The sequence below is a fragment of the Mesoplodon bidens genome (assembly GCF_964165515.1).
Source record: "Mesoplodon bidens genome assembly, chromosome: 6".
Classification (NCBI taxonomy): domain Eukaryota; kingdom Metazoa; phylum Chordata; class Mammalia; order Artiodactyla; family Ziphiidae; genus Mesoplodon; species Mesoplodon bidens.
In genome coordinates, this window is record NC_138162.1 from 107,518,692 (window position 1) to 107,544,142 (window position 25,451).

Here is a 25,451-nt window from a genome sequence, read left to right on the forward strand (position 1 = left end):
ACAGAATCCTGGGGAACCTTCGATTGCTAAGCACCGTTCCCCTCCGTGGCTGGTAGTGATTTCCGCCGGGGTGTGTGAGAGAGTCTCATGGGGGCGTAGGATGGGGATTTTGCCCTGGCCGCCCCGTGTCCTGTCCTCCTTGTGCTGGAGCGGCTCTCTGTCGATTATAGCGATATATTCTGGCCTGAGGCTGGTCCTCTGTTCCAGCGGGAAGGTTCTTGGAAACTAATTTACTAAGTGCTGCTTCCAGGAGATGTGCTGTGAGCACCTTAATGCATTATGAATGCAGCACAGCCCTACTGAACCTGCCTCTGACTGTGAGTACGGGTAATCACACCACGTGGTCTGTGCTTGGGAGTGTAGCTCCACTTACGGAAAGAAAGCCTGATCCTGTTTAGTGGACTTGGGGTGGATCTTGGCTGGATCAGAACATGAGTATCACAGAAGAGTCCTCCCTCCCTCCCTCCCTCCCTCTTTCTTCCTTCCTCCCTCTCTCACCATTTTATTTCCCACCCCGATCGCCTCTTTGCATTTCTCCAGCTCGGTGTCTCCATTTCTCTCTTGACTTTCTTCTAGCTTTCTCCTGGTCTCTGTACCACTTTCTTGGTGTCTCTCTCTCCTTCCCCCTGACCCCTCATTCTTTTTTGATTCCTTTATCTCTCCCCATGTGTCTTTCTTTCTCTGTCAGCAAGGGAGCAGTCTGACCTCTCTGGTTTGTTTCTCGTTCTCTGTGGAATGTGATCCACGTGGATCTGGACTTTTTCACTGGTGGGTGAGTTGGTGCAAGACTTAGAACAAATTGCTCAATGACCACTGAGTCAGCCTGTCCCAGGAGCTGCTACCTCTGGATGGACCCAGCAATGAATTCCTAGCCCCAGTTCTTTGCAGCTCCCCTGGGGCCTTTGTCCTTAGGCCCTTCATGAAATGGTTGCTGCGTTACCAGTTTTTTGGAAACCTGCCCTCTCCTGGCAGCTAGAAGGAACTGCCTTTTTGAAATGGAACATTCACTTAGAATCAGCTCTGAGGTGTTTCTAGGAGACATGTGGATGATTACTGTCGGTGACCCTCCCTCACCTGGGCCCTTTATCACCCAGGCACACATCTGCAATACGGGAATCAGCCTCAGCACCCAACACTAGTCACAGAATCGCTGCTTCCACGTAGCGGGGTGGGGTGGACAGCTGGCACGACGTGTGCAAAGGGGATGTTGGGGGCAGCTTATTTTAGTAACCGTACCATACCCAGATGAAAATAAGAGATGGAAAGTTAAGCGGACATTTTAATATAGTTCTAATATAATTACACATTCAATTTAGCAGAATTTAAACACCGAGGCCATGTTTTCCAATTCGGATTCTCACTTGTCTGAATTTCAAGATGGAGGTGTCTCGGTTCTGGGGCAGGCGGCACTGGCCCCGCTCTGGGGCTGCAGAGGGAGCTCTGGGCTCCAGGCCTCCCTGCCGGCAGTACTGCGGCTCCTTTCTCCTTTCTGTGTCTCAGTTTTCCCAATTGAAGATGCAGAGCTGGAGTCCAGGCCGTCTCAAATCTCTGTGACTCAGCACTCCAGGATGTCGTTCTGTTGTCTTTATGACTTAGACCCTGTGTGTGTATTGGGGGCCGAACACCAAGAAGGGACCACTTCAGTCTATTCATTTAGAACCTTCGGGGCGTGAGTCCAACTGGGTCTGCTTTGTGGTTCCCAGGGCGGCTCTTGCATTCAGACAGTGGCCCTGTAGCCCTTGAGAGCCTTTGCTTTAGATGAACTTAGCTGCCAGAAAGGAATTCCTGGTACTCATGAGCAAGAAGGAGAAATCCTCTCCCGCTTGTAGGCGCTTAGGTTCTTTCCACCTTGTTGGAACTTCATAACAACGTTGGGAGGTGGCCGGGGCAGGAATTTCTGTACTTTGTTTTACCTCGCAGCTGAGTAAACTGAAGCTCAGAGCTGGTGAATGGGGGAACGGGGCTTTGATCGTCGGCATCTGACCTTGGGCCATGAAGGTCTGCATTAATGTTTGACTCACCTTCATGCTTTGAGATTATTTTAATATGGGAAATGCTGTGACCATCTCCTTCTCGGTATCTGTTGGGGTTTAGTGCCTCAACAAACTGGGTAGAAACTGGAGTTGGACACCCAACAGAGTCATGGATAATATTGAAGCAAGGATATCCCCAGTGACCAAGAAGAAAAACAACATAAAGCTGTACTGAGCGTTAGGGCTCTGGGATCAGTATCCTGTCCTGGATCAAATCCCAGCGCCACGAGGCACTAGCAAGTGATGGTGGGCAGGTGACTTACCCCCTCTAGGTCTCATTTTCCATCTGCAGGGGAGGATAGTAGTGGTGACCAAGGCAAAAGGATGATGCTTAAATGAGATAATGCACGTAAGGGCTATGTAATAACGGTACCTACTACTATGATAATTAAAGAATGAAGGGCTGGTTTAACTTTGGGCTGGTTAGAAGAGCAGAGTGAAGATGCCTCTGACCTGGGGCAAGGATTTTCTGCTGAGGATTGTTTTTCAGCTTCAGGTAGCTTCTTCTGGACCCTGGAGGCAGGTATGGGACACTGCCAACGTGCTGTGGCTCCTTTTCTTCCTCTGTAAAATAGAGAGTTCCCTTATTTATTCCACGAACTTTTACCGTGTGATCCTTAAGGCATTTGAGCTGGAGGTGAGAAATGGTCCCAGCCCTGTTAGCTCCTTTACTAGCAGTGGCAGGGTGCAGGAGCACATGGTCACATGGGAAATAGTTTATCAAAGGGGTGCGAGCCAAGTATGGTTAGAGCACAGAGGAAGGCGCCACTGTTCACAGACACGCACTGCAGCCCCCTACCCCGTCTTAGAGGGGTCAGGCTGTGTAAAACGACCCAACATCTCTGTGCGAATGTGAGCTGTTGAAAAACCAGAATCCCATCAATGGCTGGAGCAGTAGCATCTCCCCTCTCTGGTCTCCATGTGCGTTCCACCCAGAGACCTGCAGGTCCTCAATCCAAGACAGGAGGTGTTTAGGTAAGTGAAGGTGTGAGATAGAGCGTGAGTGAGGACTGTTTCCACGGGGCTGCGTTGCCCGCGCTGCTTCCTTCATCCTGTGTCCTTCCACAGGACAGCGTGTCACCAAGCCCACTCTGCAGATAAGCAAATGAAGACACAGCCAGCACCACGATACCTTGGGCAGTTTTCACTCTGCGAAAGAACTTAGACACAGGTCGATGTAATAGGCTCATGTCACGGAAAGGAAACTGCAATGCAGAGATTGACTATCTTGCCCCAGGTCACCGAGCCCGTGGGAAATAGAACCCTTAGTTCCAGACTCCGGGCCGGCTCTCTTTCCACTGAGGATCCAGTGTCGGGATTTCTCGCCAACAGGCACCCTCAGTCCGACTGCATTTTGTCCACATAAGGGGTCGAGCGTGGCACTGATGCCTTCCGTGTGTGAGTGGTGGCGCGTAGGCCGTGCCTGATGACCTCATGCCGTGCACACCCCCTCCCCCCCTCCCCCCTCCCCGCCCCCGGAACCCAGATGCAGAAACGTTCACAACCCACACTTGAGATGAGACTTCCTATGCCCTGTGGGTCAGTGGGAATGGTGGCGGTGTAATGAGAAGCACATGGTCACGGGCCCAGTGAGGACTGACCCAACCTGGGGGACGATTCCTTTGTGTTAAGTTAATGTACAACCTAGTAATGTTGAACCCAGAGAGTGGCCCGTGGGTTGGGCTGTGAATGTTATAAAATCTCACCAAGATCTGTGTTGGTCAGGTCTCTGGAGAAACACAACCACTCTCTCTCTGTCTCTCTCTCTGTCTCTCTCTCTGTCTCTCTCTCTGTCTCTCTGTCTCTCTCTCTCTCTCTCTCTCTCTCACACTCACACACACACACACACACACACACACACACACAGTCTGGAGTCTGCAGGGTGGGCTGGCAGGCTGGAGCCTCAGAAGAGTTGACATTGCAGCCTAATACCCTCACCTTGATGGCAGATGCTTGCAAGTTGGGAATTCAGTTCAGCCACTTGCAGGGTGAGACTCTGGGTTCAGTTTTCAGCTGGTTTAGCTCTGAGGCTACTGGAGATGAGGATCTCTTTGGCAGCAGATGTAGAAACTTTGGGGTCATTTATGGGACCCTTGAGCTGGGAATTTGAATCCCTGAGTCATCCTTGTCTTTCCTCACTTTGTCCAGTGTAATTAGGAACGACCAGCTAATCGTGTTATACTCGGTTTGACAAAAATGTTCTAAGGTGTCAAATACACAGTTACCCAGAACTTTGCCTGTTTCAAGTACCGGGTGTGGTGTTCTGTGCATTTCTTTTGCCCCGTCAGCCATGTACTATCAGCACTCTCTTAACTAGTGGGAGTGGGGTCATTCGTGCTTTAAATCACATCAGATTAGAGAGCCAATGTCAGAACCCCCAGAGCCAGTTCAGAAAACGTTAAGATTCTGTTCCTTTAGACCCACTCTTGATACCAAAATCTGACGGGGTTATCCATGGACAGGTGCCAGGGTGTTGAGTTCTGGCCTGGGGTCTCTGAGAGGAGAGGGAGAGTGGTGTGTGTGTGTGTATTTGTGCAGTTTTTTTTGTTTGTTTGTTTTGTTTTGTTTTGGCTGTGCCAAGGGGCCTGCGGGATCTTAGTTCCCTGACCAGGGATTGAACCCAGTGCCCCCTGCAGTGGAAGCGCAGAGTCTTAACCACTGGACTGCCAGGGAATTCCCAGTGTTTGTGTAGTTTTTCACTGTGCTTTTGTGGCTGTGTTTTGAAATACACACACACACACACACACACACACACACACACACACACACACACACACACTTTTCCGTTTTTTCTGTTCTGGATTTGTCCTCTTGCTTCTCGTTCATGGGAAATGACTAACCGGCCGGGCGGAAGCTGTCAAACATATCTAACCCCCAGCCTTCCTTTCTTCTTCATGAATGCACTCAGGCCCGTTGTAAATAAACACCACCCCCAGACCTCCTGTTCCCAGCCATCCTAGGGAGCCTGCCAAAGGCTGGCCTGGAATCACATCCTTCAGTTTAGACTTTGCCCGCAGAAGGAGAGCATGAAGGTCTAACTGCCACCAAGAAAACATCAGCAGTGTGTTTGCAGGAGGGCAGAAAGGCCAATGAAGCCTGTTTGGTGGTTTATTAGTATTAGTGGTAATTATTTCCGGCATGCAGTGCGGTGGTGTCTGCGGCCTGACTGAGGTCCAGAAGCCCATCCATGGTTGTCTCAGGTACAGTGTTTATAAAACGGGTGGAGGTGGAGGCCTCCTCAGGACGGTGTAACTCCTGCCCTGCCTTCGGGGGCTGAAGAGAAGAAAACCCCAAAGACAGCAAGGACGTCTGAATCCCTGAACAGGGCAAAGCAGGAATGAGCTGCAAAGATGGCTTTCTCCCTGACTTACTTCACTCTGTATGACAGACTCTAGTAAGTCAGAAAGAGAAAAACAAATATCGTATATTAACGCATCTATGTGGAATCTAGAAAACTGATACAGATGAACCTATTTGCAGGGCAGGAATAGAGATGCAGACGTAGAGAATGGACATGTGGACACAAGGGAGAAGGGGAGGGTGGGACGAATTGGGAGATTAGGATTGACATATATACTCTACCATGTGTAAAATAGACGGCTAGTGGGAACCTGCTATATAGCACAGGGAGCTCAGCTCGGTGCTCTGTGATGACCTAGAGGGGTGGGATGAGGTGGGGAGTGACAGGGAGGTCCAGGAGGGAGGGGATATGTGTATACAGAGAGCTGAGTCACTTCGTTGTACAGCAGAAACTAACACAACATTGTAAAGCAGCTATACTCCAATTTTTAAAAAAAGAAAGATGCCTTTCTCCTTCTCTAAGTGCCCCCGTCTTTGCTTGGCCCCGGCCCAGGAGTCCTGGCTCAGCCTTGGTCTAAGGAGGCGGGTCTGGTCAGCAGTAGCCTTGAATTCTGACCCATGTCTGGGTTTTGCATAGGCCGAAGGCCGAGTTCATTCCCTTGCGGCGAGGTGCGTGGGCCAGGGCACGGAGGGGATGGGCCCCGTCTCCTCTACTGGCTCCTCCACCCAAATCTGAGTTGTATTTTGCAGAGTGAGATGAAGACCAAGGTCAAGGGCACTCACACTTGTAGGATTCAGGACACATCCCAGGAACCAGCCCCTCCTTGTACTCAAGTTTCCAAAGGCAGGACTGAAGTGCAGATTCAGACAGAGGATGAGGAATATCGGAGTTACGGGAGGAGTTACGGGAAGATCGGGAAGCTGCTGATGCTCGTCCAAGGATTTCCAAAGACTGGCAGCCACTCTTTTTCTCCGTGCAGTTCTGTCTCTTGATTGGTTCCATGTCGACAAAGCCAGGAAACCTTTAAGGTTGAGGATCCTTTGTTTTCCTAGTGACTCGCCCAGACCTCATCTTCATGTTCAGTCGATAGCCAGTGGGACCTCCAGACTTGGCTGGGTTGGAAGAGCTACCCTCAGTTCAGCCAATTCTGGCCGATGCTCCAGTCGAAAACTGTGGCCCTTGGGGGAGCTGGGGCCTGCTCAGCCATTTGCATTTCATAGACATGTACCTGAGAGCAGCCAAGGCCTTCTTGTTGCGGGGTTTTACTACTTTGGGATGAGCTAGAGTGGTTTGTGCAGCTGCCCAGCAGCTCCCTGACCCAATCCTGCCTGGGAGGCTTTGAGGAGGTCCGGAACGCTGGGGACCTTCCAGGTGATTCTGAGCATTACCCTTCTCTTCCTGGGGCTTCCTTCAGAGGGAGGCTTCCCCTGAGCTCTGGAGCCCTCCCTCCTGCTTGGGGATTGTCACCGATTTCCTCAAGTGAGCTGCCTGCCGGGCCTCTAACACTCCCTGGCGGAACAGAGCGTCCTTTGTGAGATTCCTGAGGCTGGGGTCAGGGTAGGGGGCCAGCTCCCGGAGCCAGCTCTCAGGGCAGCGGCTGTCCCAGAGTGGGTGTAGTGCTGTGTTAGCAAGAGATAAAGTCTTGGAAAAGGCCGCGGAGAGGAAAGGAGACACATTCCAGACTGAGGAGTGTTTGGCCTTGAGGGCCCTGGGTTTGGAGAAAAGGGCCCACTTGGCAGGACCACTGTGGGGGGCAGGGGGGCCCTTGGTGGGAGCAGGTAGAAGAGGTGAATTCCCGGCGGTGGTGAGGCTGGCCTGGGATCAAACTCCAGCTCTGATGCCTTTACTTAATAAAATATCTCACTCTTCAATCAGTTCAACACACATTTATTGAGTCACTTTCCTAAGGGTATCTCCATCAAATGGAAAAATCAAAAATTGATTATTATTTTTAAAAAAATTGTATTGGCGTGTAGTTGATTTACAGTGTTGTGTTAGTTTCAGGTATGCGGCAAAGTGATTCAGTTATGCATATACATATATTCATTCTTTTTTTTTTTTTTTTTTTTTTTTGCGGTACGCGGGCCTCTCACTGTTGTGGCCTCTCCTGTTGCGGAGCACAGGCTCTGGACGCGCAGGCTCAGCAGCCATGGCTCACGGGCCCAGCCACTCCGTGGCATGTGGGATCTTCCCAGACCGGGGCACGAACCCGTGTCCCCTGCATCGGCAGGCGGACTCTCAACCACTGCGCCACCAGGGAAGCCCCATATATTCATTCTTTTTTCAGATTCTTTCCCCATAAAGGTTCCTACAGAATACTGAGCAGAGTTCCCTGTGCTGTACAGTAGGTCCTTGTTGCATATCTATTGTATATATAGTAGTCTGTATATGTTAATCCCAAACTCCTAAATTATCCCTCCCCTCCACGTTTCCCCTTTGGTAACCATAAGTTTGTTTTTGAAATCTGTGAGTCTGTTTCTGTTTTGTAAATAAGTTCATTTGTATCATTTAAAAAAATTAGATTCCACATATGAGTGATATCATATGATATTTGTCTTTCTCTAACTGAAAAATCAAAAAATTTAGAACCGAATGATTATTGGATTATTAGAGTGGAGGACAGGATGGAGTTTTTGGATGATGGTAGAGAAGAGACCAGTTTTGATGTGAGGCCGGCTAATGAAAGGCATGAGATGCTTCAGTGAGAAGTTTGTTTCTATCCTTGAAGTCAGAAGGGCTCCTTGGGAGGATTTTATGCAAGAGAGTGACACAGAAAGATTATGTTTTAGGAAGATCACTCTGGAAGTGCCATGGAGAATGGATGAAGAGGTGGGGAAGGAGGTGAGCTGGGGAGAAATGATGAAGTCCTGATTTTAAGGGAAGGTATGCAGAGTGGAAAGGAATGGATGCATTTAAGGCATTAAAGCATTGGCATTCGATGGATATAAATGATTCCCAATTTTCTGGCTTGGACATGAGTGGATAGAGAAGAGGACGTGATTTAAGCATCAGGAAATCAACATTCTTTCTTGACAATATACTGAATTAGGCTAGGCTTCTGCAAGCTCTGAAATCTCAGTACCGTAACTGTGCAAAGTCCTTTACTTTGCACTCTTAACAAAGTCTGCTGTGAATCTGGGGACCCTCAGGGTGGTGACTCAGGGATCCAGGCTGTCTCTTGGGCAGATGTCGAGGGTTGTGTACTTGCTCTCAAATGCTTCATCCCACTGAGGTCACGTATTGTTTCCTCTCTCAGCTCATTAACCAGAGCTGGATACTGGGAGAAGGGCTGGGAGACACTGGGAGAGCAGGGGGCATGTTTTGGTGAGCAGTGAGGTCAAGTGTGAGGTGCCCTGGATCACCCAAAATAAGAGTCTAGATGGCGCTCGGGATTGGGTGCTTGAATGCAGTCTGAGCTGGAGATTGTGAATAGATTTGGGAATCAACAGAATAGGAGGTGGAAATGTTTGGGATCCCCTAGGGGGAGAGGGTTGAGTTAGAAGAGCAGGGGTAAGGGGGAGGGATTATTAGGGGGTTGGGATTACCATACACACACTACTATATAGAAAATAGATACTCAGCAAGGACCTACTGTACAGCTCAGGGAACTCTACTCAATACTCTGTAATAACCTGCATGGGAAAAGAATCTGAAGAAGAATCGATATATGTATAACTGATTCACTTTGCTGTACACCAGAAACTAACACAGCATTGTTCTACTCCCATATAAAATAAAAATTAAAGAAAAAGAAGAGCAAGGGTCACAGGTGAAGTCTTAGGGAGTACTCGTTGGATCGGTGACTGGCTGGCTGGGGTATTTGACTTCACCAAACGTGAGTTTCCTCAGCTGGGAGATCAGGCGGGGCCCTTCTCTGAAGGGGTGCTGAGAGCTCTGGGCAAGCTGCTGGGCAGGCAGTGAGTCCCAGCAGTGGTGGTTTCCTCCCCGCTCTTTGCACAGTGCTTAGCTCTGCCCTCTGTTTGTCAGGGACCGTGGTGTATGGCGAGCCCATCACCGCCAGCTTGGGGACTGACGGCTCCCAGTACTGGAGCAAGAACTGGGCCAAGGCTGCTGCTTTTGTCACCTCCCCGCCCCTGAGCCCCGACCCGACCACTCCGGACTTTCTGAACTCCTTGCTGTCGTGGTGAGTGTTGGCGACTTGTTCCCACCTTCCCTTCTTGGTCTTTCCTCAGACCAAGCTGACCGGTGGGTTCCAACATGGTGGGCAGAAGCAAACTTGGCAAACAGAGATCTCGTTCTCCAAACTCGGATTGCCGGACGGCAGCAGGGGATTGTCACCCTGATGCTTCTGGAGGCAATTCTGGGTAAAAACCAGGGCCATCTTGAAAGTCAACCAAAGGGGATGAATGAGGTAGCAAAAGGGTTCTACTGTGGTGCAGTGTCACTCGTAAGATACCTCACAAACTAGACGTGGATACACAGCATTAGAATGAAGCTTCCACGTCAGGCCATAGCTCCCCAAATTTCCTGTCTCCTGAGGGGAAGACAGTTAAGTCAAAAACTTTCAGTGGCCTGGCCCATTAAAAAGTACGTTCAAGAATGATCTGAGGTCAACGGTTAGTGAAAAGCCAGTGGTATGTTTTCCTTCCAGTGGAGATCTCCAGGTCACTGGCAGTGCCCACTGTACTTTCAACACTGCCCAGAAGGCCGTAGGAAAGGACAACTTCACCCTGATCCCTGAAGGCACCAATGGCACGGAGGAGCGGATGTCCGTCATCTGGGATAAGGCTGTGGTAAGGGGCAATGGTCTCACGCAGGGGGAGGGCTCAGCTTTCTCCTGCCTCCTCATCCGAGGGCCCCGGGCCTCATGCAGGCCTGGAAACGGCAGTTGAGAGAATTCTAGAAACTGGAACTTGTGTGGTAATATTTCTTAGGTTTGGAAATCTAAGACCACTCCTCAGAGGTCATTTCCTCCTAAGTATCCCATATGTATTTGTCACCATTATCATCTGTGGACCAGTAGAGACTGGAAAAAAACCAGTCTTTACAATATGACTCTTGATCAGTCCAGAAAAAGCTTCCTTAGCAACCTGGTGACTTAGTTAATCCACTCGTGGAAATGGGCTCAGTTTCCTTAAAATGGTCTTTTGGACTCTCTGGGCTCAGCCTGCTTTGAACATGTCCTGACCTTTAAGGGATCTTTGTTTTTTTTTTTATTTTTAGTATTTTAAAACGTAATAACAATAGGTTTTCTGTTTCTTAATGAATTTTTTCAGTTATGTAAACTATGTATCGTTATTCCAAAAAGAAAATAAAAATCACTTATGACACCCTATTTCAGATACAACTGCAATGAACGTTTTAGCAAATGTCTTTCATTTTTTGCTAGTGAAAGATTGCACGTGTGTGTGTGTGTGTGTATGTGTGAGTGTGTGACTGGAATACTATTTTGCAGCCTATCTTTTAAAAAACCTATAGCATGAAAAAGTCTCCACATCCTTAAACATACTTGAACAACTTGATTTTTAAGAGCAGACCATTCCATCTTAATGCTGAACTGTAATTCATTTGTAATTCTTTGGTTGGTCACTTATGTTGTTTCTGATTTTCTTACTGGGATGAGCACCCTTATAGCTACATCCTTGGATACATCTTTAATGATGCTTGTAGGAGAAATTTCTAGAAGTGGTAGTGCTGGGTCAAGGGGTGTGCATAGTTTTAAGGCTTTTGATATATATTGTGAAAATTCCTTCCAAAAAGATCACACCAGTTTGTATGCTGCCAGCAGTATGTGGCATGACCCAGTTACTTCTACCAGGTCTGAATTGGTGTTATCATCAAAAATCCCAAAGTATCACCGATTTGATGGTGAATTTTGTGTCTCATTGTTTTACATTCAGTCTCTTCAATGACCGACTAAAGTATATATTTCTTTTGTATGCTTTTGGCCATTTGTATTTTTCTCTCCCTCTTACTACCTGCTCAATTCCTTTGCCCATTTTTCTGTTGCATTTAGAGCAGGTTTCCTAACTCGGAGAAATGCATCCATCTCCTCAAATTCTGCATTTAAAGGGACATGAGGCGCAAGTGGTAGAGATGAGAAGGTGGGGGGCAGGACATGGGGAGTGTGATAGGCACCCAGGGTTTGCTGCCGGGACGGGCGGCTGAGACTCCCATGTTGGCTGGCCTAAGAGCCAAGGTCTGTGCCTGTATCTTTGAAGAGGACATAAGCCAAGTGATGTTTCCTGAAGAGGCCCTGCAGCCCTGTCAAATTTTTTTAAAAACTGTTTACTTTGAAATGATTATAGATCCAGAGGAACTTGCAGAGATAGGATAGAGAGGTCCTGTGTACCCTTCACCCAGTTTCCCCCATGGTTACATCTTACATAATTAGAGTGTGATATCCAAACCCAGAGATCGACAGTGGTGCGACGTGTGTGTATAGTTCTGTGCCGTTTTGTCGTACGTAGATCCATGTAACCATCACCGCAATCAAGACACAGATGTCCCCCGTCACCACAGAGACCCCTCTCCTACTGCCCCTTTATAGTCACACCTACCCCTAACCCTTGGAAGAATCTCCGTCTCACCCCTGGTCTGTCCATCTCTATAACTCGGTTATTTTGCCAATGTTATATAAATGAAATCATACAGTATGTGACCGTTGGTGGTTGTTTTTTTCACTCAGTATGATGCCTTTAGTATCCAAGTTGTTGTGTGTATCAAAAGTGTGTTCCTTTTTATGGCTAAGTAGTATTCCACCCTTCAACTTTTTAGTCTGCTTTTGTCGTGTGCGTGCATGTTGTGCATGTGTGTGTTGTCCTCCTCAGGTCACTGGGAAGATGGATGAGAACCAGTTTGTGGCCGTGACCAGCACCAATGCAGCCAAAGTGTTCAACCTTTACCCCCGGAAAGGCCGCATTGCCGTGGGATCCGATGCGGACCTGGTCATCTGGGACCCTGACAGCGTGAAAACCATCTCTGCCAAGACCCACAACAGTGTAAGGCCGCGTGGACCCAGTCCAAATGAACTACAGTCACAGAAAGGGACGGAGGCAGGGAGAGTCCTCAGGATTTATGAAAAGAACTCGCTGTGATAGGAGAGAACTCTTCCCCAGGATATGTTATAACTTGCAATTTACTGAGAAAAAAATAGCTCTTTCCGTTTTGTTAGTGAGGTCAGTAAGACTGTTAATCTTATCACTTTGGAGTACGATGGCCTCTCTCTGGATAGAAGTCTCTATCTATGGACCTTCAGAGCCTCCAGAGTCATGCCTGGACGTCAGAAGGTTCTAGAAGTCAGGCAGCATTCCATTTTAATAGTTTGGTGCAGCACCTCTCATGGCGTCCCTTGGTGCAAGGGATCCAATAAAACATTCAAATGTCCACTCCCGAGATGCCCACTGGGCACTTTTTTTCTTTGAAGCAACTGTTTTCTCAGTGTTGTCAGTGTTGTCGTCCGACAGCCTAAAAGACAGATGCTCTTATGTCCTAAAGGAATGAATTGACTTTGAAGAAATAGAAGAAATACCCTGGCAGCCGTTCTGATTAGGAGTTTAGGATCTGCAGTTCTGGGGTGTCTCTTGCCTTTCAGTCTAGACTGCAGAGCTTGGGAATGCCCTGTCTTGTTAATGGGACCCTGGGCAGGTGACTTCATGTCATGTCTCAGGCTCGTCAGCTGAGAATGAGGAGTTTAGACGAGGCCCCTGAATGTCCTGTGATTCTGCGAGGTCAGTGGGTATTAGGTAGAGGTGTAGATACCATTGGTTCTTCATAGAAAAAATTGTGTGTGTGTGTTTAATATTGAGAGGCCAAGGACAAAGGGAGAGCTTTGGAAAAGAAATGGGCCTAGGACAGAGTGTCTTATGTCAGAAACCCGTATGACTCTTGAAGTGAATTCTTAGTGAATGAAGAGGCTCTTCAAGATCAAGGTCTAAATTGAAAGCTGGCTCAATGGGGAATCTGATTCTAGATTGCCCACCCTAGGTGGCCTGGGCCAGCAAGTCCCGACACCTCCTCCAAGGGCCAGCTCAGGGGTGGGCTTCTGGCATTTCTCCAGGACAGCACTGGGCTCTTGGTCAAATCCCAGTCCCCTTTCTCCTTTGGGCAGAGGGGCTTGAGCTGCCCTGACACCCGTGGTTACCAGGATGGTGGGTGCCTTTAGGGAAGGCTGCTCAGCTCTCAGTATTAATAGTTGGCTTTTCCCTTCTTCCCCACCGGCTGGCTTAGCTATGCAGCCGAGCCTTACAGCCGCACCAACTTGTGACTTAGATCATAACCTCCCGGGGGTACAGAATTGGCTTCTTTATGGGCAGGGGTCCTAGGGTCCTGCCTGGTGAACCTATCTCTTCATATGCATTTAGCATCACAGCTCCATTCACCCTTTCATTTGGCCTTCTCAATAAAGGGACGGTATTATTATCCCAATCGGGAAGATAAATAAACGGAGACTTAGAGAGCTTAAGTGACCAGTCTAACATTACATAGCTATTTTGCGGTGGAGCCAGAATTAGAACCCAAAATTGTCCAGGGCCCTTCCCTGCCAGACTGTGTGTGCAGCCTCTTGGTCAGGGTTAGAGGGAGAACATGCTTCTCCTCCCTTCCAGAGTCCCCCTCCCCAGAGGTAACGGAAAGGGCAGACTGGACTCCTCATGTAAGCTGCAGATGACCAAGCTGGGGAGCCTGCGTTTGGAGTTCTTAACCCAGCGCAAGACAGGATGTAAAGGGGTGATGACTTGAGAAGACAGATTCTGCCCTCTGGACATTCAGTGGCACTGCTCTGGCGTTACCTCCAGGCAACCCCATGTAGGAAATCATGACTTCTAGAAGGGCCTCTTGCCCGTCCTCACCTGTTTGAAAGAGCCCACACTAAGCATGCTTGTGCAGCTTTAATTATCTGGGAGAACGCAAGCAAGAGGCTTTCCCCGTGTAATGCAGTGTTTCCTACCATGGGGCTAAGTAACTTCAATTTGGAGTATTTATCTAACTCTTGTTGACAGCCCTGTTGCTAAGTCTCTGCCTGGATTTGCCAAGCATCCAGCCAGAGGAGTCATTTTAGGAAACCTATGTGTATAGAGGTTAAAAATGTCTATACCTGGTAAGCGACGAAGTCTCAGTGCCTCACAGTTTGACGGCATAGACTCTGAACGCCCTGAGCTGTGATCTGACCATTGAACTTGTTAATTTTAAGTCACTTAGAGTCATGGGACTGGTTCCTCCATCTTTGAAAAATGGGAGGTGGCCCAAAGCTCTTCTGGGCACTGTGATCCGTCATTTATAAGCAACTAAACTCAATATATGCGTCTTAGGATGTCTTTGACACTAAAGGGCTTGCAATCTTGTTGGGAAAGTGCAATAAAAAACCAGACAGTCAGGGCTTCCCTGGTGGCGCAGTGGTTGAGAGTCCGCCTGCCGATGCAGGGGACACAGGTTCGTGCCCCGGTCCGGGAGGATCCCACATGCCGCGGAGCGGCTGGGCGCGTGAACCATGGCCGCTGAGCCTGCGCTCCGCAACGGGAGAGGCCACAACAGTGAGAGGCCCGCGTACCGCACAAAAACAAACAAACAAACAAACAACAACAACAAAAAAAACAAAAACCAGTCAATCAGGGATTTTCTGAATGCCTACTTAGTGCTGAGTAGTGGGCTAGATGCCTTAGTTCCTTTTATTTCTTGCGATCCTAGCATCATTTCTGTAAGGTGGGCCATGTCCCCTTATAGATGAGGATGCTGGATCTCAGATCAGTGCAAGGGATTTGTCCAAAGTCACTCAGCTGGCAAATAGCAGACCTGGTATGTGGACCCCAGGCCGATGGCACCATGGCCAAAGTTGTCTCCATGACTCCAGGAGGTCACAAGAGGAGCTTGTATATTGACAGCCGTGCAGGAACATGGAAGAGATGGGGCTCGATTCACCCCTTAAAGGATGACCCTTTCAAAGGTCATTTCAGAGCGGACAGAATTCTCTGCTGGTAATCTACACCCATATGATGCTTCTTGTGTTGTCATTTTCACATAAGCCTTGCGCGGGAGGCAAGTGAGAAAACTGAAGGTCTGAGGCAGGAGTAATTTGATCTGCCTGGAGTCACACAACTCCTGAATTTCACCAGATCTAAGATGCCACCGATTTGAAGATATTTCATTAGTTTCGGCACTGCTGTGAAAGAAAACATACCCAGGAGGAGGAGTCTAATGCAAGACTCCTTTAAAAATATGCTGTGCTGCCGAGGGCCAGCTCGTGCTGACTTTGGGATAATGAGATGTGGATCTGCCAGATAGAAAGGGTGGCAAAGAATATTGCCTTCCTCGACCTTGGCATTGGGTGCAGAAAGGGCAAAAATGGCTCCTCTGAGAATCTGAACTGAGTCAGGCAAATTGGTGGTCTGAGTCCTGCATCCAGCCATGGTCCAGAAAAACCAGAGGCTGAGACTTTCTCATAAAATGGCCTCGGTGTGGTCATTCCCCAGGCCAGTGGGAAAAGCTGACCCCAATTCCCTGGAAGGACTCGGTTCAGCCTAGGCTGACACTGACTGTGCAGCTCCATGTGTTGTGAGACACATTCTCATTTCAGGGATGAGTGTCTTAGAACCGATGAAAAGCTTGGGTGGGGGATACACTTTGGTCCCGGGAATTTGGTCCTGGGAATCCACGTGTAGAGACCCCTTCCGTCCCCCAGGTGCCTCTTTCCCTCATTCCTTCAGCAGCTTCCACGTTACTCCTTGGAGTCTCTGAGTAGGGCTGCCAGCCCCTTGTTGCCCTTTTCTATCAACACCACTGGTCGAATGTGAGCTGTAGAGCCAGCCTGGGGCTTCTCCATACTCACCACCAGCCTCTGCACTAGGCAGGGGTTGTTACCCTGAATGGCAGTGCAGCAGCTCTAGTCACAGACGGACTCTTTAGTGTGATAACCTGGTCTGAATCTCCCCAGAAGCCCAGCTGCTCTTTATGGATGGAGCTGCCTATTCATTCTCCAGGTCCGGCCACGTGTACCTGTGAGCAGGGCAGGCGTCTGGAATCTGGGGAAGGAGCAGTGGAGGAGCTGCGGTTTTACCATCGACTGTAGTGTCCCTATTTCCCGTTGTCACAGCAACAAACTCACTCAGAGACCTCACATAGTTTCCAAGAGGGCACGTGGATACGTCCCCCTTTCACCGTGAAGAGCTGGAAACTAAAAGGATGGCTGCCTTGTTGGGAAATTAAACCTCAAACATTTTATCAAAGGCCTGTCTCTGGAGTTACCACAGTCCTTTCATTTAGGAACTTCAGCTTGACCACATCTCTTAAGAGATTGGAAAACCAGTGGGAAAACCTACTCATGGATGGCTCATTTCAAGATTAAATTTAGAACTTGGTCAGAGAAGGCTTCTTGAGATTTTAACCTGATTGGAGCTTGAGTTAGTGAGAACAAAGTCACTGCTAATACGAGGAATCATTTTCTTACATTCATGTGGCGTTTACAAACCCTTACGCTCTTCCATACGATTTTTCTGTTCAATTATTTTTACCCCCCAATTTTTTTTTTTTTTTTGGTGCCGAAACCCAGGAATGAACAAATGCAAATTTCTGAGAGGTAGGAAAGATTATTCCGTGTTCTAGACAGAATTAAGACATAGAGATTAAGTCCTGTGGGGTGGCCACTCAGGAGAGGGACTTCATCTCTGGGCTTTTCTTTCGTCCGAGTGATGTTGGGTCATGGGTGCCACCAGATCGAGGAGATCTCGCCAGGATGGAGGGTGGATTCTGAAGTTTACCGTGTTCCCTTCCTCTAGTCTCTCGAATACAACATCTTCGAAGGCATGGAGTGCCGTGGCTCTCCGCTGGTGGTCATCAGCCAGGGGAAGATTGTTCTGGAAGACGGCACCCTTCATGTCACCGAAGGCTCTGGGCGCTACATCCCCCGGAAGCCCTTCCCTGACTTTGTTTATAAGCGTATCAAGGCAAGGAGCAGGGTGAGTACCTCTGATCTTATGAATGCTTCCTATTGTGGATTAAGTTCAAGTCCAAAATCACTACACACCTTGAGTCAGACTATCGAGGTATATACAGAGGATTCATGGATACGGGAGACATAGTCTTTTTATTCCTGGAGTTCCAAACGCCAGCGGAGGAGTCAGGCATGTCCGCAGCCAGCCAGATTGAAGTGAGACTGCTGTCAGAAGGCGTGTGCGATGAGGCTCAGAGGAGGGAACCGCTGCTGCGGAGTCTTAAGGGAAAGTGTCATGGGGAGAGGGCATTTTGAGTTGGATCTTGAAGGTTAAGTAGAAGTTGGATAAGTCAAAGAAGGGAGACAAGGGAATTAAGTAGAGAGAATGTTACGAGCATGGAAAATGTAGAGAGTATTCAGGACGTGGTGAACAGTCTCCAGCACTGGTGCTTGGGGACTGTGAGGCAGGGAATGGGTCGGGAGGTAAAGGAATTAAAGGGACAGTAAGATTGGAAAGTGTGGGGCCAGGTCTTGCACGTGAGACCAGATCCTCTTCACAGCATGTTTGGGAATTCCTGCAGGGTTTAAGGTGAAGTGTCTTGGGAGAAAATAGGAAGAACTGTTTATCAGTTTTTATGTGACCCATGTTGGGGTAGCTTTGCCCTGGAGCCAGGGGCCTTGCCTCATGCTGACATCTGTCCATGCTGTACCCGACCATAGAAAACCCTCCATCCCCAAATGTCACCGGCCCATCCTGGCACCTGTTCCTTCCCCATCAGGAGGGTTGCCAGGGAGGCGTCCTCTGTGAATGTGGCCTGAGTCGGGGGGCTCTTGTGTTTTTGCAGCTGGCAGAGCTGAGAGGGGTTCCTCGTGGCCTGTATGATGGACCTGTGTGTGAGGTGTCTGTGACACCCAAGACAGTCACTCCGGCCTCCTCAGCTAAGACGTCTCCGGCCAAGCAGCAGGCCCCACCTGTCCGGAACCTGCATCAGTCTGGATTCAGCTTGTCTGGTATGGTTATGGTTTGGTCAGGGCCCAGTTCTGCAGGGCTGTGCTCCATGTTGCTGGTGGGTCTGGCATCACTTTTGAGAAGGAGAAGAAGTGGAAGTGAATGATAGACCTATTCTTCCCAAAGATGTAACTCACTAGAGATATAATTCATAGCAGATGATGGGTTGGGTTTCAGAATCTTGACACGAGTCTCTATCACATATAATGTCATGATGTGTACACTATGTGTCATACCCAGTATATTAGAGGACAGCTTTTCAGTGCATCATGTCCATTGTGAAAAAGGATATTGTGGTGTTTTAGGGCTCTCTTCTCCCCCATGTATGCAATACACTGTGGTGGTTCAGCTTGTGGAATCTAGAGTTTCAACAGCTTAACTTCGTAGCCCAGATTTGAACTGTGCCTCCGTCTCCTCATCTGTAAGATGGGTATAATGGTAGTGGTTACCTCCTGGGGTTGTTCTGAGGATTAAATGACTTAATATACATGTAAAACACTTAGAATCAAGCCATTTGATAATTGTTAGCTATTGGCCTGGATAGACTATGTGATATCAGGGGAGGTGAGAGGAAGGAGTCCAGATTTTAGAGCTTCCTTACTTGAACTTCAGTATTTCATTTTGCCTATGATTAAAAACCTACTTTTCTAGTTCCTTGAGTCACAGATACATATCTAAATTTTTATGGTGGGTTAAAGAAACAATAAAGCATATACATATTTTTTTTCTTGTCAGATATACTGGTTTTTAGAAAGTTGCCATATGCAGATTACCCATTTTCAAAAAATTTAAAAATAATGAAAATTAGTTTTTCCGTAAAGTAACATGGGCATGGTACAGTCTGTGCTGTCTTTCACCAGGCCATTGAAGTATAAAGACCATCATGACGCCTGTCTTTTTTAAAAAAATTTTATTGAAGTATAGTTGATTTACAATGTTGAGCTTAATTTCTGCTGTACAGCAAAGTGACTCTGTTATACATATCTATTCTTTTTCATATTCTTTTCCATTATGGTTTATCACAGGATATTGAATATAGTTCCCTGTGCAATATCTACAAAACAAAAACAGACTCACAGACATAGAGAACAGACTTGTGGTTGCCAGGGGGGTGGGGGGTGGGGGAGGGATGGAGTGGGAGTTTGGGGTTAGCAGATGCAAACTATTATATATAGGATGGATAAACAACAAGGTCCTACTGCAGAGCACAGGGAACTATATTCTATATTCAATATCATGACTCCTATCTTTGATTACACAGAGGATGGATAGTGTTAGGGGAACAGAATGCACCTCTGGAAAAGCCACACTCGATTTGATCACTGAGAAATAGGGACAGGATGTAGCCTGAGTTGCTCAAACACCTGAAATATAGTGTCCTTTTACGTATAGTTTTACTTTTTAGGTACGGGATCCAACTAGCTTCTACAAGGATGGCTTTATTCAGTGTGTGATTCCTAGGCCACGTGAGGCCCATCCTTTTTTTGTAGCTTATACTTTTGGTGAGGTTTTAGAAGGACAAAGAATGGGCCTGACACTTTTTCTCCCAGGCTATGTTATTTCGTTACGAAACAGAAATAGAGTCACAGATGTAGAAACCAAACTTATGGTTACCAAGGGGGAAAGGGAGGGGGGAGGGATAAATTGGGAGATTGGGATGGACATATACACGCGACTCTACGTAAAATAGATCATCAGCGAGGACCTACCGTATAGGTCAATACGCTGTAATGACCTAGATGGAAATAGAATCTAAAAAAGAGTGGATGGATGTATATGGATAACGGACTCACTATGCTGTACAGCAGACCCTAACACACCAGTGTAAATCAACTAGACTCCAATAAAAATTAATTAAAAAAACCCAAGCTATGTTATTTCGGTTTAGAGCAGGGATCCGCGTAGCTGTCTCTCTGACCCTCATCCTCTCTCTCGTCTCCAGGCGCCCAGATTGATGACAACATTCCCCGCCGCACCACCCAGCGCATCGTGGCTCCCCCTGGTGGCCGTGCTAACATCACCAGCCTGGGCTAGAGTTCAGGGCCGCCATCGGCTTAGGGATGGGGGATGGGACACCTGAGGACATTCGGAGACTTCCTTCCTTCCTTCCTTCCTTCCTTCTTCTTCTTCTTCTTCTTTTTTTTTTTTTTTAAAGAGCCTGTGATAGTTACTGTGGGGCAGCCAGTTCCTGGGGCTCCCTCTCGGGCACCCCGCACTCCGTCCCTCACCCGGAGTCACCAGTTTTGGTCACCCACCTCCCTACACGTCTACGAATATCACACCTGCGTCTCTCCACCAGGCCCGTACACAGAACTGCGTTCAACACTCAGACATGCGAAACAAAGCAAATCACAGTGAGGGTGTTGCTCATCTCCAACCTCTGTTGTGCTTGCATCATCTTCCTTTTCATCGGGGGGAGGGGAAGATAAAGTGAATTGCCCAGAGCTGCCTTTTTCTTTTTAAATTTTTTAGAAAAGTTTTCTTTGTGGGGCTGCAGGTGGGGTGGGCAGGGGAAGTGGGGGAGAGGTTTGTTTTTTTTTAAAGACTAAATTGGAAAGCCTAATGCAATATTAATACAAGGGGTTTGAACTGGACATCCTAATGATGCAATTGTGTCACCTTCAAGCTGATTCAGGGTGGTGGGCAGACTCGTCATGTCCCTCCTGAGAGGCTGTACAGCGTCCACACCACCATTCCATCGTCTTCTGGATCAACTGTTAATAAAGGGCAGGTTTTCTTTCTGGCCTAGATTTTGCTGCAGATGAAATCTTTTGAGGATTCTCTTCTCTCTTCACCTCTTTTCTGCTCGCACTCTCTCCCTCTTGCTTTTTCATTCATGGATATTTTCCCGTGTCTGGCTCTTTCTTTGTGTTTCTTCCAGCCCTTGTCTCTGACATGCTGTTTTTGCCTTCTTTCCCACATGGTCTTTTCCAGTGACCAGGTCTGCCATTTTCCTGTGGCCCTAAGAACCTGCCTGGAAAGATATGAGCTTTGTCATCGCAACCATCGTAATGTGCTATCCTAGTCTATATAAGACCAGTGCTACCCACCCACGTCGCCAGGATGTGCGATTGAGTTTGAGATGCTTCCCAGGTGCAGGAAAGGGCCACATTGTCCACACTGTCACTGCGGGCCCAGGATAGACCTCAAACAGTGCTGAGCTGTTGAAGAAGTCTGAGGCTCTAGGACCTGAGAGTTTTTCCTCTGTGCAATGCTAAGTGGCTAAAGACACAAACACATCTGTAAATCAAGCCCAACACCCAAGGGAGCCAATCAGCCTCAAGCCAGCCACCAGCTCAGAGGTGCTGAGCTGATGGTGGTCTGGCCCTGAGGGCCTGCTGTTTACCAACTAGGTATTTTGGGGGATGCCAGAGCACACTGGGCTTCTCACTTTGGAGGAAAAGAAATTTGTTTTCTTGTCCAATTATTTAGAAAGCCATCACGCAACATAGGGAAGCCTGCTAAACTCGGAAACCCATGGGAAATTTGACTTAAAGACCATTTTAGTTTGCAAGAGGAAAAATCTGTTCTGTGAGTCAGAGCTCTTGTGTGGAGAAAACCTTGTAAATTTGACGAGTGGCCCCTTAGAGACCGCAGGCGACCTTGTGTCCACACCCCGCCCTCTCCTGGTCTCAGAAACCCTTTCCACTCGCTGCCTTGTGCTTGTCCCTGTCTTAGCTGAGCTTTGTTGCATCTCCTTCCAAGCGTGTTTACAGGTCCTCCCAAGCCACGTTAGGTTTGCAGGCTTTTATAAAACCAAATCTGCTTTTGTAAAGCGTAACATCAAGAAGTAGCTCATCCCATCATGACACTCGTCTCTCCACATGTTTTGCCTTTGGGGTTATGGCTGGGGTTTCTTTTTTTGTTGTTGTTGTTGTTTGTTATTTTAAAAGTAAATTGCACTTTTAAAGAATAATTGGTTAACTTAATATATTTGCTTTTTTTTTCTCATCTGCACTTCGAGGGAATTTGAACCAGTCGGAAAAAAATTTTGTTTCAATTCTGAGAAACACTTGCAGCTCTCTTCTATTCACTTGAGTCTTCCTGTTTTTCCATGATGGTCATTTTGGTTGTTTCGATTGTTTCCTTCAAACGACTTAAAACCTGAAGATTTCCGCAGGCTGTGTAAGCATGTTTACCTGTTGGCTTGCTTTGTGTGTCTGTTAAATGAATGTCACGTGTAAATGCTAAAATAAATTGACAGTGTCTCAGAACTGAATAACTGCAGTGACCTGATGCTCTAAACCAGTGTAGGATTTAATCATAGATGGTTTTTAATCCTTGGAATTGTGATTGTGACCCACGAGTGGAGGAACTTTCAGTGCTAAAGCTGATTATGTGTGTAGCCAGAAGAGTACCTTTTTTTTTTTTTTTTTTGTTACCACTGTCTTAATGGCGAAATAATTATGGTAAAAAAACAAGTCTCGTGTTTATTATTGCTTAAGAACTCTGTGTTATATTACCATGGAACGCCTAATAAAGCAAAATGTGGTTGTTTCAGGGTGTGTGTGTGTTGAGATGTTCAAGGAGGTAGCTGCTCGGCCCGGGCCTCCATCAGAACTTCCCTTTCTAGAAAATTCTGGATGCCTTTGGCCTCGTTTTGATGACTGTGTCAGTTCAGGTGTTTTCACTGAGTGTTGCGGGTGGTTTTGTCCAGGCCACGGAGGTCTAATTCTGGGCAGAGCCCTGAGTCTCAGAAATTCATAGACTCTACCCCAAGACAGGCCAAGGGAGCCTCCCAAATCGAGCTGCAAATGTAAGTCGGGAAGTAGAAATCCAGTGGGACCATGTGAGTTAGTGTAGTGACCCCCGGGATCTGTGCATCCTTAGAGCTTGTGCACTCTGGAAAATCCTCAAGCCACATGGGGGGCATGGAAGATAAGAGACTGAGATATATGGGCCTGCATCCAGAGTTCAGTTAAGGGGCTTGCAGGAGGGAATTTCCTGATGGTCCAGTGGGTAAGACTCTGCTCTCAATGCTGGGGGCCTGGTTCAACCCCTGTCGCGGGCAAAAAAAAAAAAAAAAAAAGGAGCTTGCCGGAAACCAGGACGTAAAGCACACGTTCCTCTACCCTCCAGGCAAGTGCCAAGAATGCACATCATGGGGGGAGAGTGAACCATGCCCACCCCTGCCTACCGGGTGCTTGGTTCCCATAGTTACCTTGTTAACTGGCATCGGTATTAGTGGTTCACAAAACACTACATGAAGAGGGTGTGTGCTTGGGGGCTCCCCTGGCCCATCATGTGGTGGATGAAGTCTTTTACTCTTTTCTCTTGTTTTCTATCCAGCCCTATGCAAACAGGATAGAAGATGGTTTACAAAACTATGCACACTCTACCAAGCTTTGATGAACAGGGTGTTTGAGTTAAGGGAAAAATAAGAGCAGGAAAAATAAGATAAGGTCTGCGTTTGGTTGGTACAACACACTGCCATGAGGTGGTAAATTTGTGAGGGAACGCTGAGTGTTCTAGCAACAAATAGAAAAAAAGAGAAGCATAGCCAGAAGACTGTCTAACATCTATAGTGACCCGAAGAGGAATTCGTCCTTCCAAAAGAATACAGAGATTCCTGGTCCTCAGCCCTGAGGGCAGGTCCTGGTTCCGCCCCCCCCCCCCCCAAGAATGACAGTGTTTCGTGTCTAGGGCTGGAGCTCGTCCTGCCTTCACTGTAGGCTGATGATAGAACACCGAGATCTAGGAAAATAGAGCCTGTCCAGGAGAGAAGGGCAAAGAGGCTCCCCCTGACATGGGACCCCTGGTAAGAGTTGAGGTGGAAACCCCAGGCCCAGAGCCCAACCTCCCCCTAGTCCCCGCCTGGCTTCACCCACTCCAAGACAGTCCTCGCGCGCTCAGGCCTGTGGACGCTCCGCCCATGTGTCCAAGTCTGGCCCAGCCTCTAGCAAGCAGCCAGTCCAAGGGCCGTCCACACGTGCTGTGAGGCTCGCCCTCTGACGGAGAGGCCTATGAAGATGCTGGGAAGAGGCTTGTGTCCATCTGAGGAGGGAATTGAAGGCAGGTGGCCAGAGAGCAGGTACTCTAAAGCGGGGAGTCCCATGGGTGCCAGGTGGCTGAACAATGGGGCCAGGTTTATAACTCTGGTGGTATAATTTAATCCAGACAGATGTTAGAGCATCTAGAATAAGTAAGTGGAGCGCATATCCTTCAGGAAGTGTTTTTGTGTTGAATTGATGGGAGTTGAAGGTTATACTGTCTGGCAAGTTTCTGCAGTACACGTCCTGTAAGAAAAGGCAGATCTAAAAAGAAAATTATCAAATTCAGTATTGAACGAACAAAAACAAAAAGAAAAAAGAAAGAAGGCAAGAAAAGGCAGATCTCCTTTCCTATGAACTGAGATGGGGTTAAGTTTTGAGGGTATGTATGTTTGGGAAAGCTGTTTCACATCTATGGGCCTTATTTCCCCTCTCTGTGAGACAGAGGTGATGTTATCTACCCAACCTAACTCCCATAATGGACAAGCCATAAATCAGATACGGTGCAGAGTATAGGAACAGGAAGCTGTCGGGAAGGGTGTCCTAAGTGTCTCTCCTGAAAGAGAAGAGATTAGCTGATGAAGACTGATGACTGCAGAGGTCTTTAGTTGACTGCAGAGATCTCAGAACGAGGAGACATCAGAGCTGGTGTCAGTCGTTAAATTAAAAAATCTGTTGGTTGAAGTCACGCTGATAATAGCAGAGGTTATTATGTGCCAGGCCCTGCTCTAAAGGGTGTTTCACACATTAACTCAGTCTTTGCAGCAATCCAGAAGAAGGTACTATGACTTATGCCATCACACAGATGAGGGTACGGAAGCACAGAGCGTTAGTGACTTGCTCAGAACCAGGCTTTGGCCCCCGTTCAGTCTGGGGCCAGTGGCCAGGTTTAGACTCATGGTGATTCCACTCTCTCTTACGAGAAATCTCCTGCTTAGAAGAGGGTGGGAAAAGAGAGATGGAAAGTGCCAGAGAATATGACCGTGCAGGTAGTGAGGGAGACTCATGGAGGAGAATTGTGGACAAACACGAGGTTTGCAGAAAAGAACAATGATCTCACGAAGCCCAACACAGATTTGGAGCTATGTGGCCTTTAGGTAAGAAGAAATGAGAGGCCTAGAAAACACACAGAAAGCCAGGGAAAAAAAGAACTTAGAAAAGGGCAAAAAGGGTAAGGGGAAACAATAATTTGAGGGCATTATGTTTTATATACCAGATGTGGGGAAATTGTGTT

The 25,451-nt window shown here is 47.8% G+C and overlaps 1 protein-coding gene across 1 annotated transcript in view; it reads left to right on the forward strand.

Moving 5' to 3' along the window:
- DPYSL2 (dihydropyrimidinase like 2) overlaps positions 1–22,727 on the forward strand; it is a 76,005-nt gene extending 53,278 nt beyond the window's left edge. The window contains exons 9-14 of the mRNA XM_081238485.1: positions 9,322–9,478; positions 9,947–10,088; positions 12,126–12,296; positions 17,064–17,243; positions 18,064–18,229; positions 20,170–22,727. Of these exons, the coding sequence (XP_081094611.1) occupies positions 9,322–9,478; positions 9,947–10,088; positions 12,126–12,296; positions 17,064–17,243; positions 18,064–18,229; positions 20,170–20,261 (908 nt within the window). The 3' untranslated portion in view covers positions 20,262–22,727. The remainder of the gene's footprint in view (positions 1–9,321; positions 9,479–9,946; positions 10,089–12,125; positions 12,297–17,063; positions 17,244–18,063; positions 18,230–20,169) is intronic.
- The last annotated feature ends 2,724 nt before the right edge of the window (positions 22,728–25,451 follow it).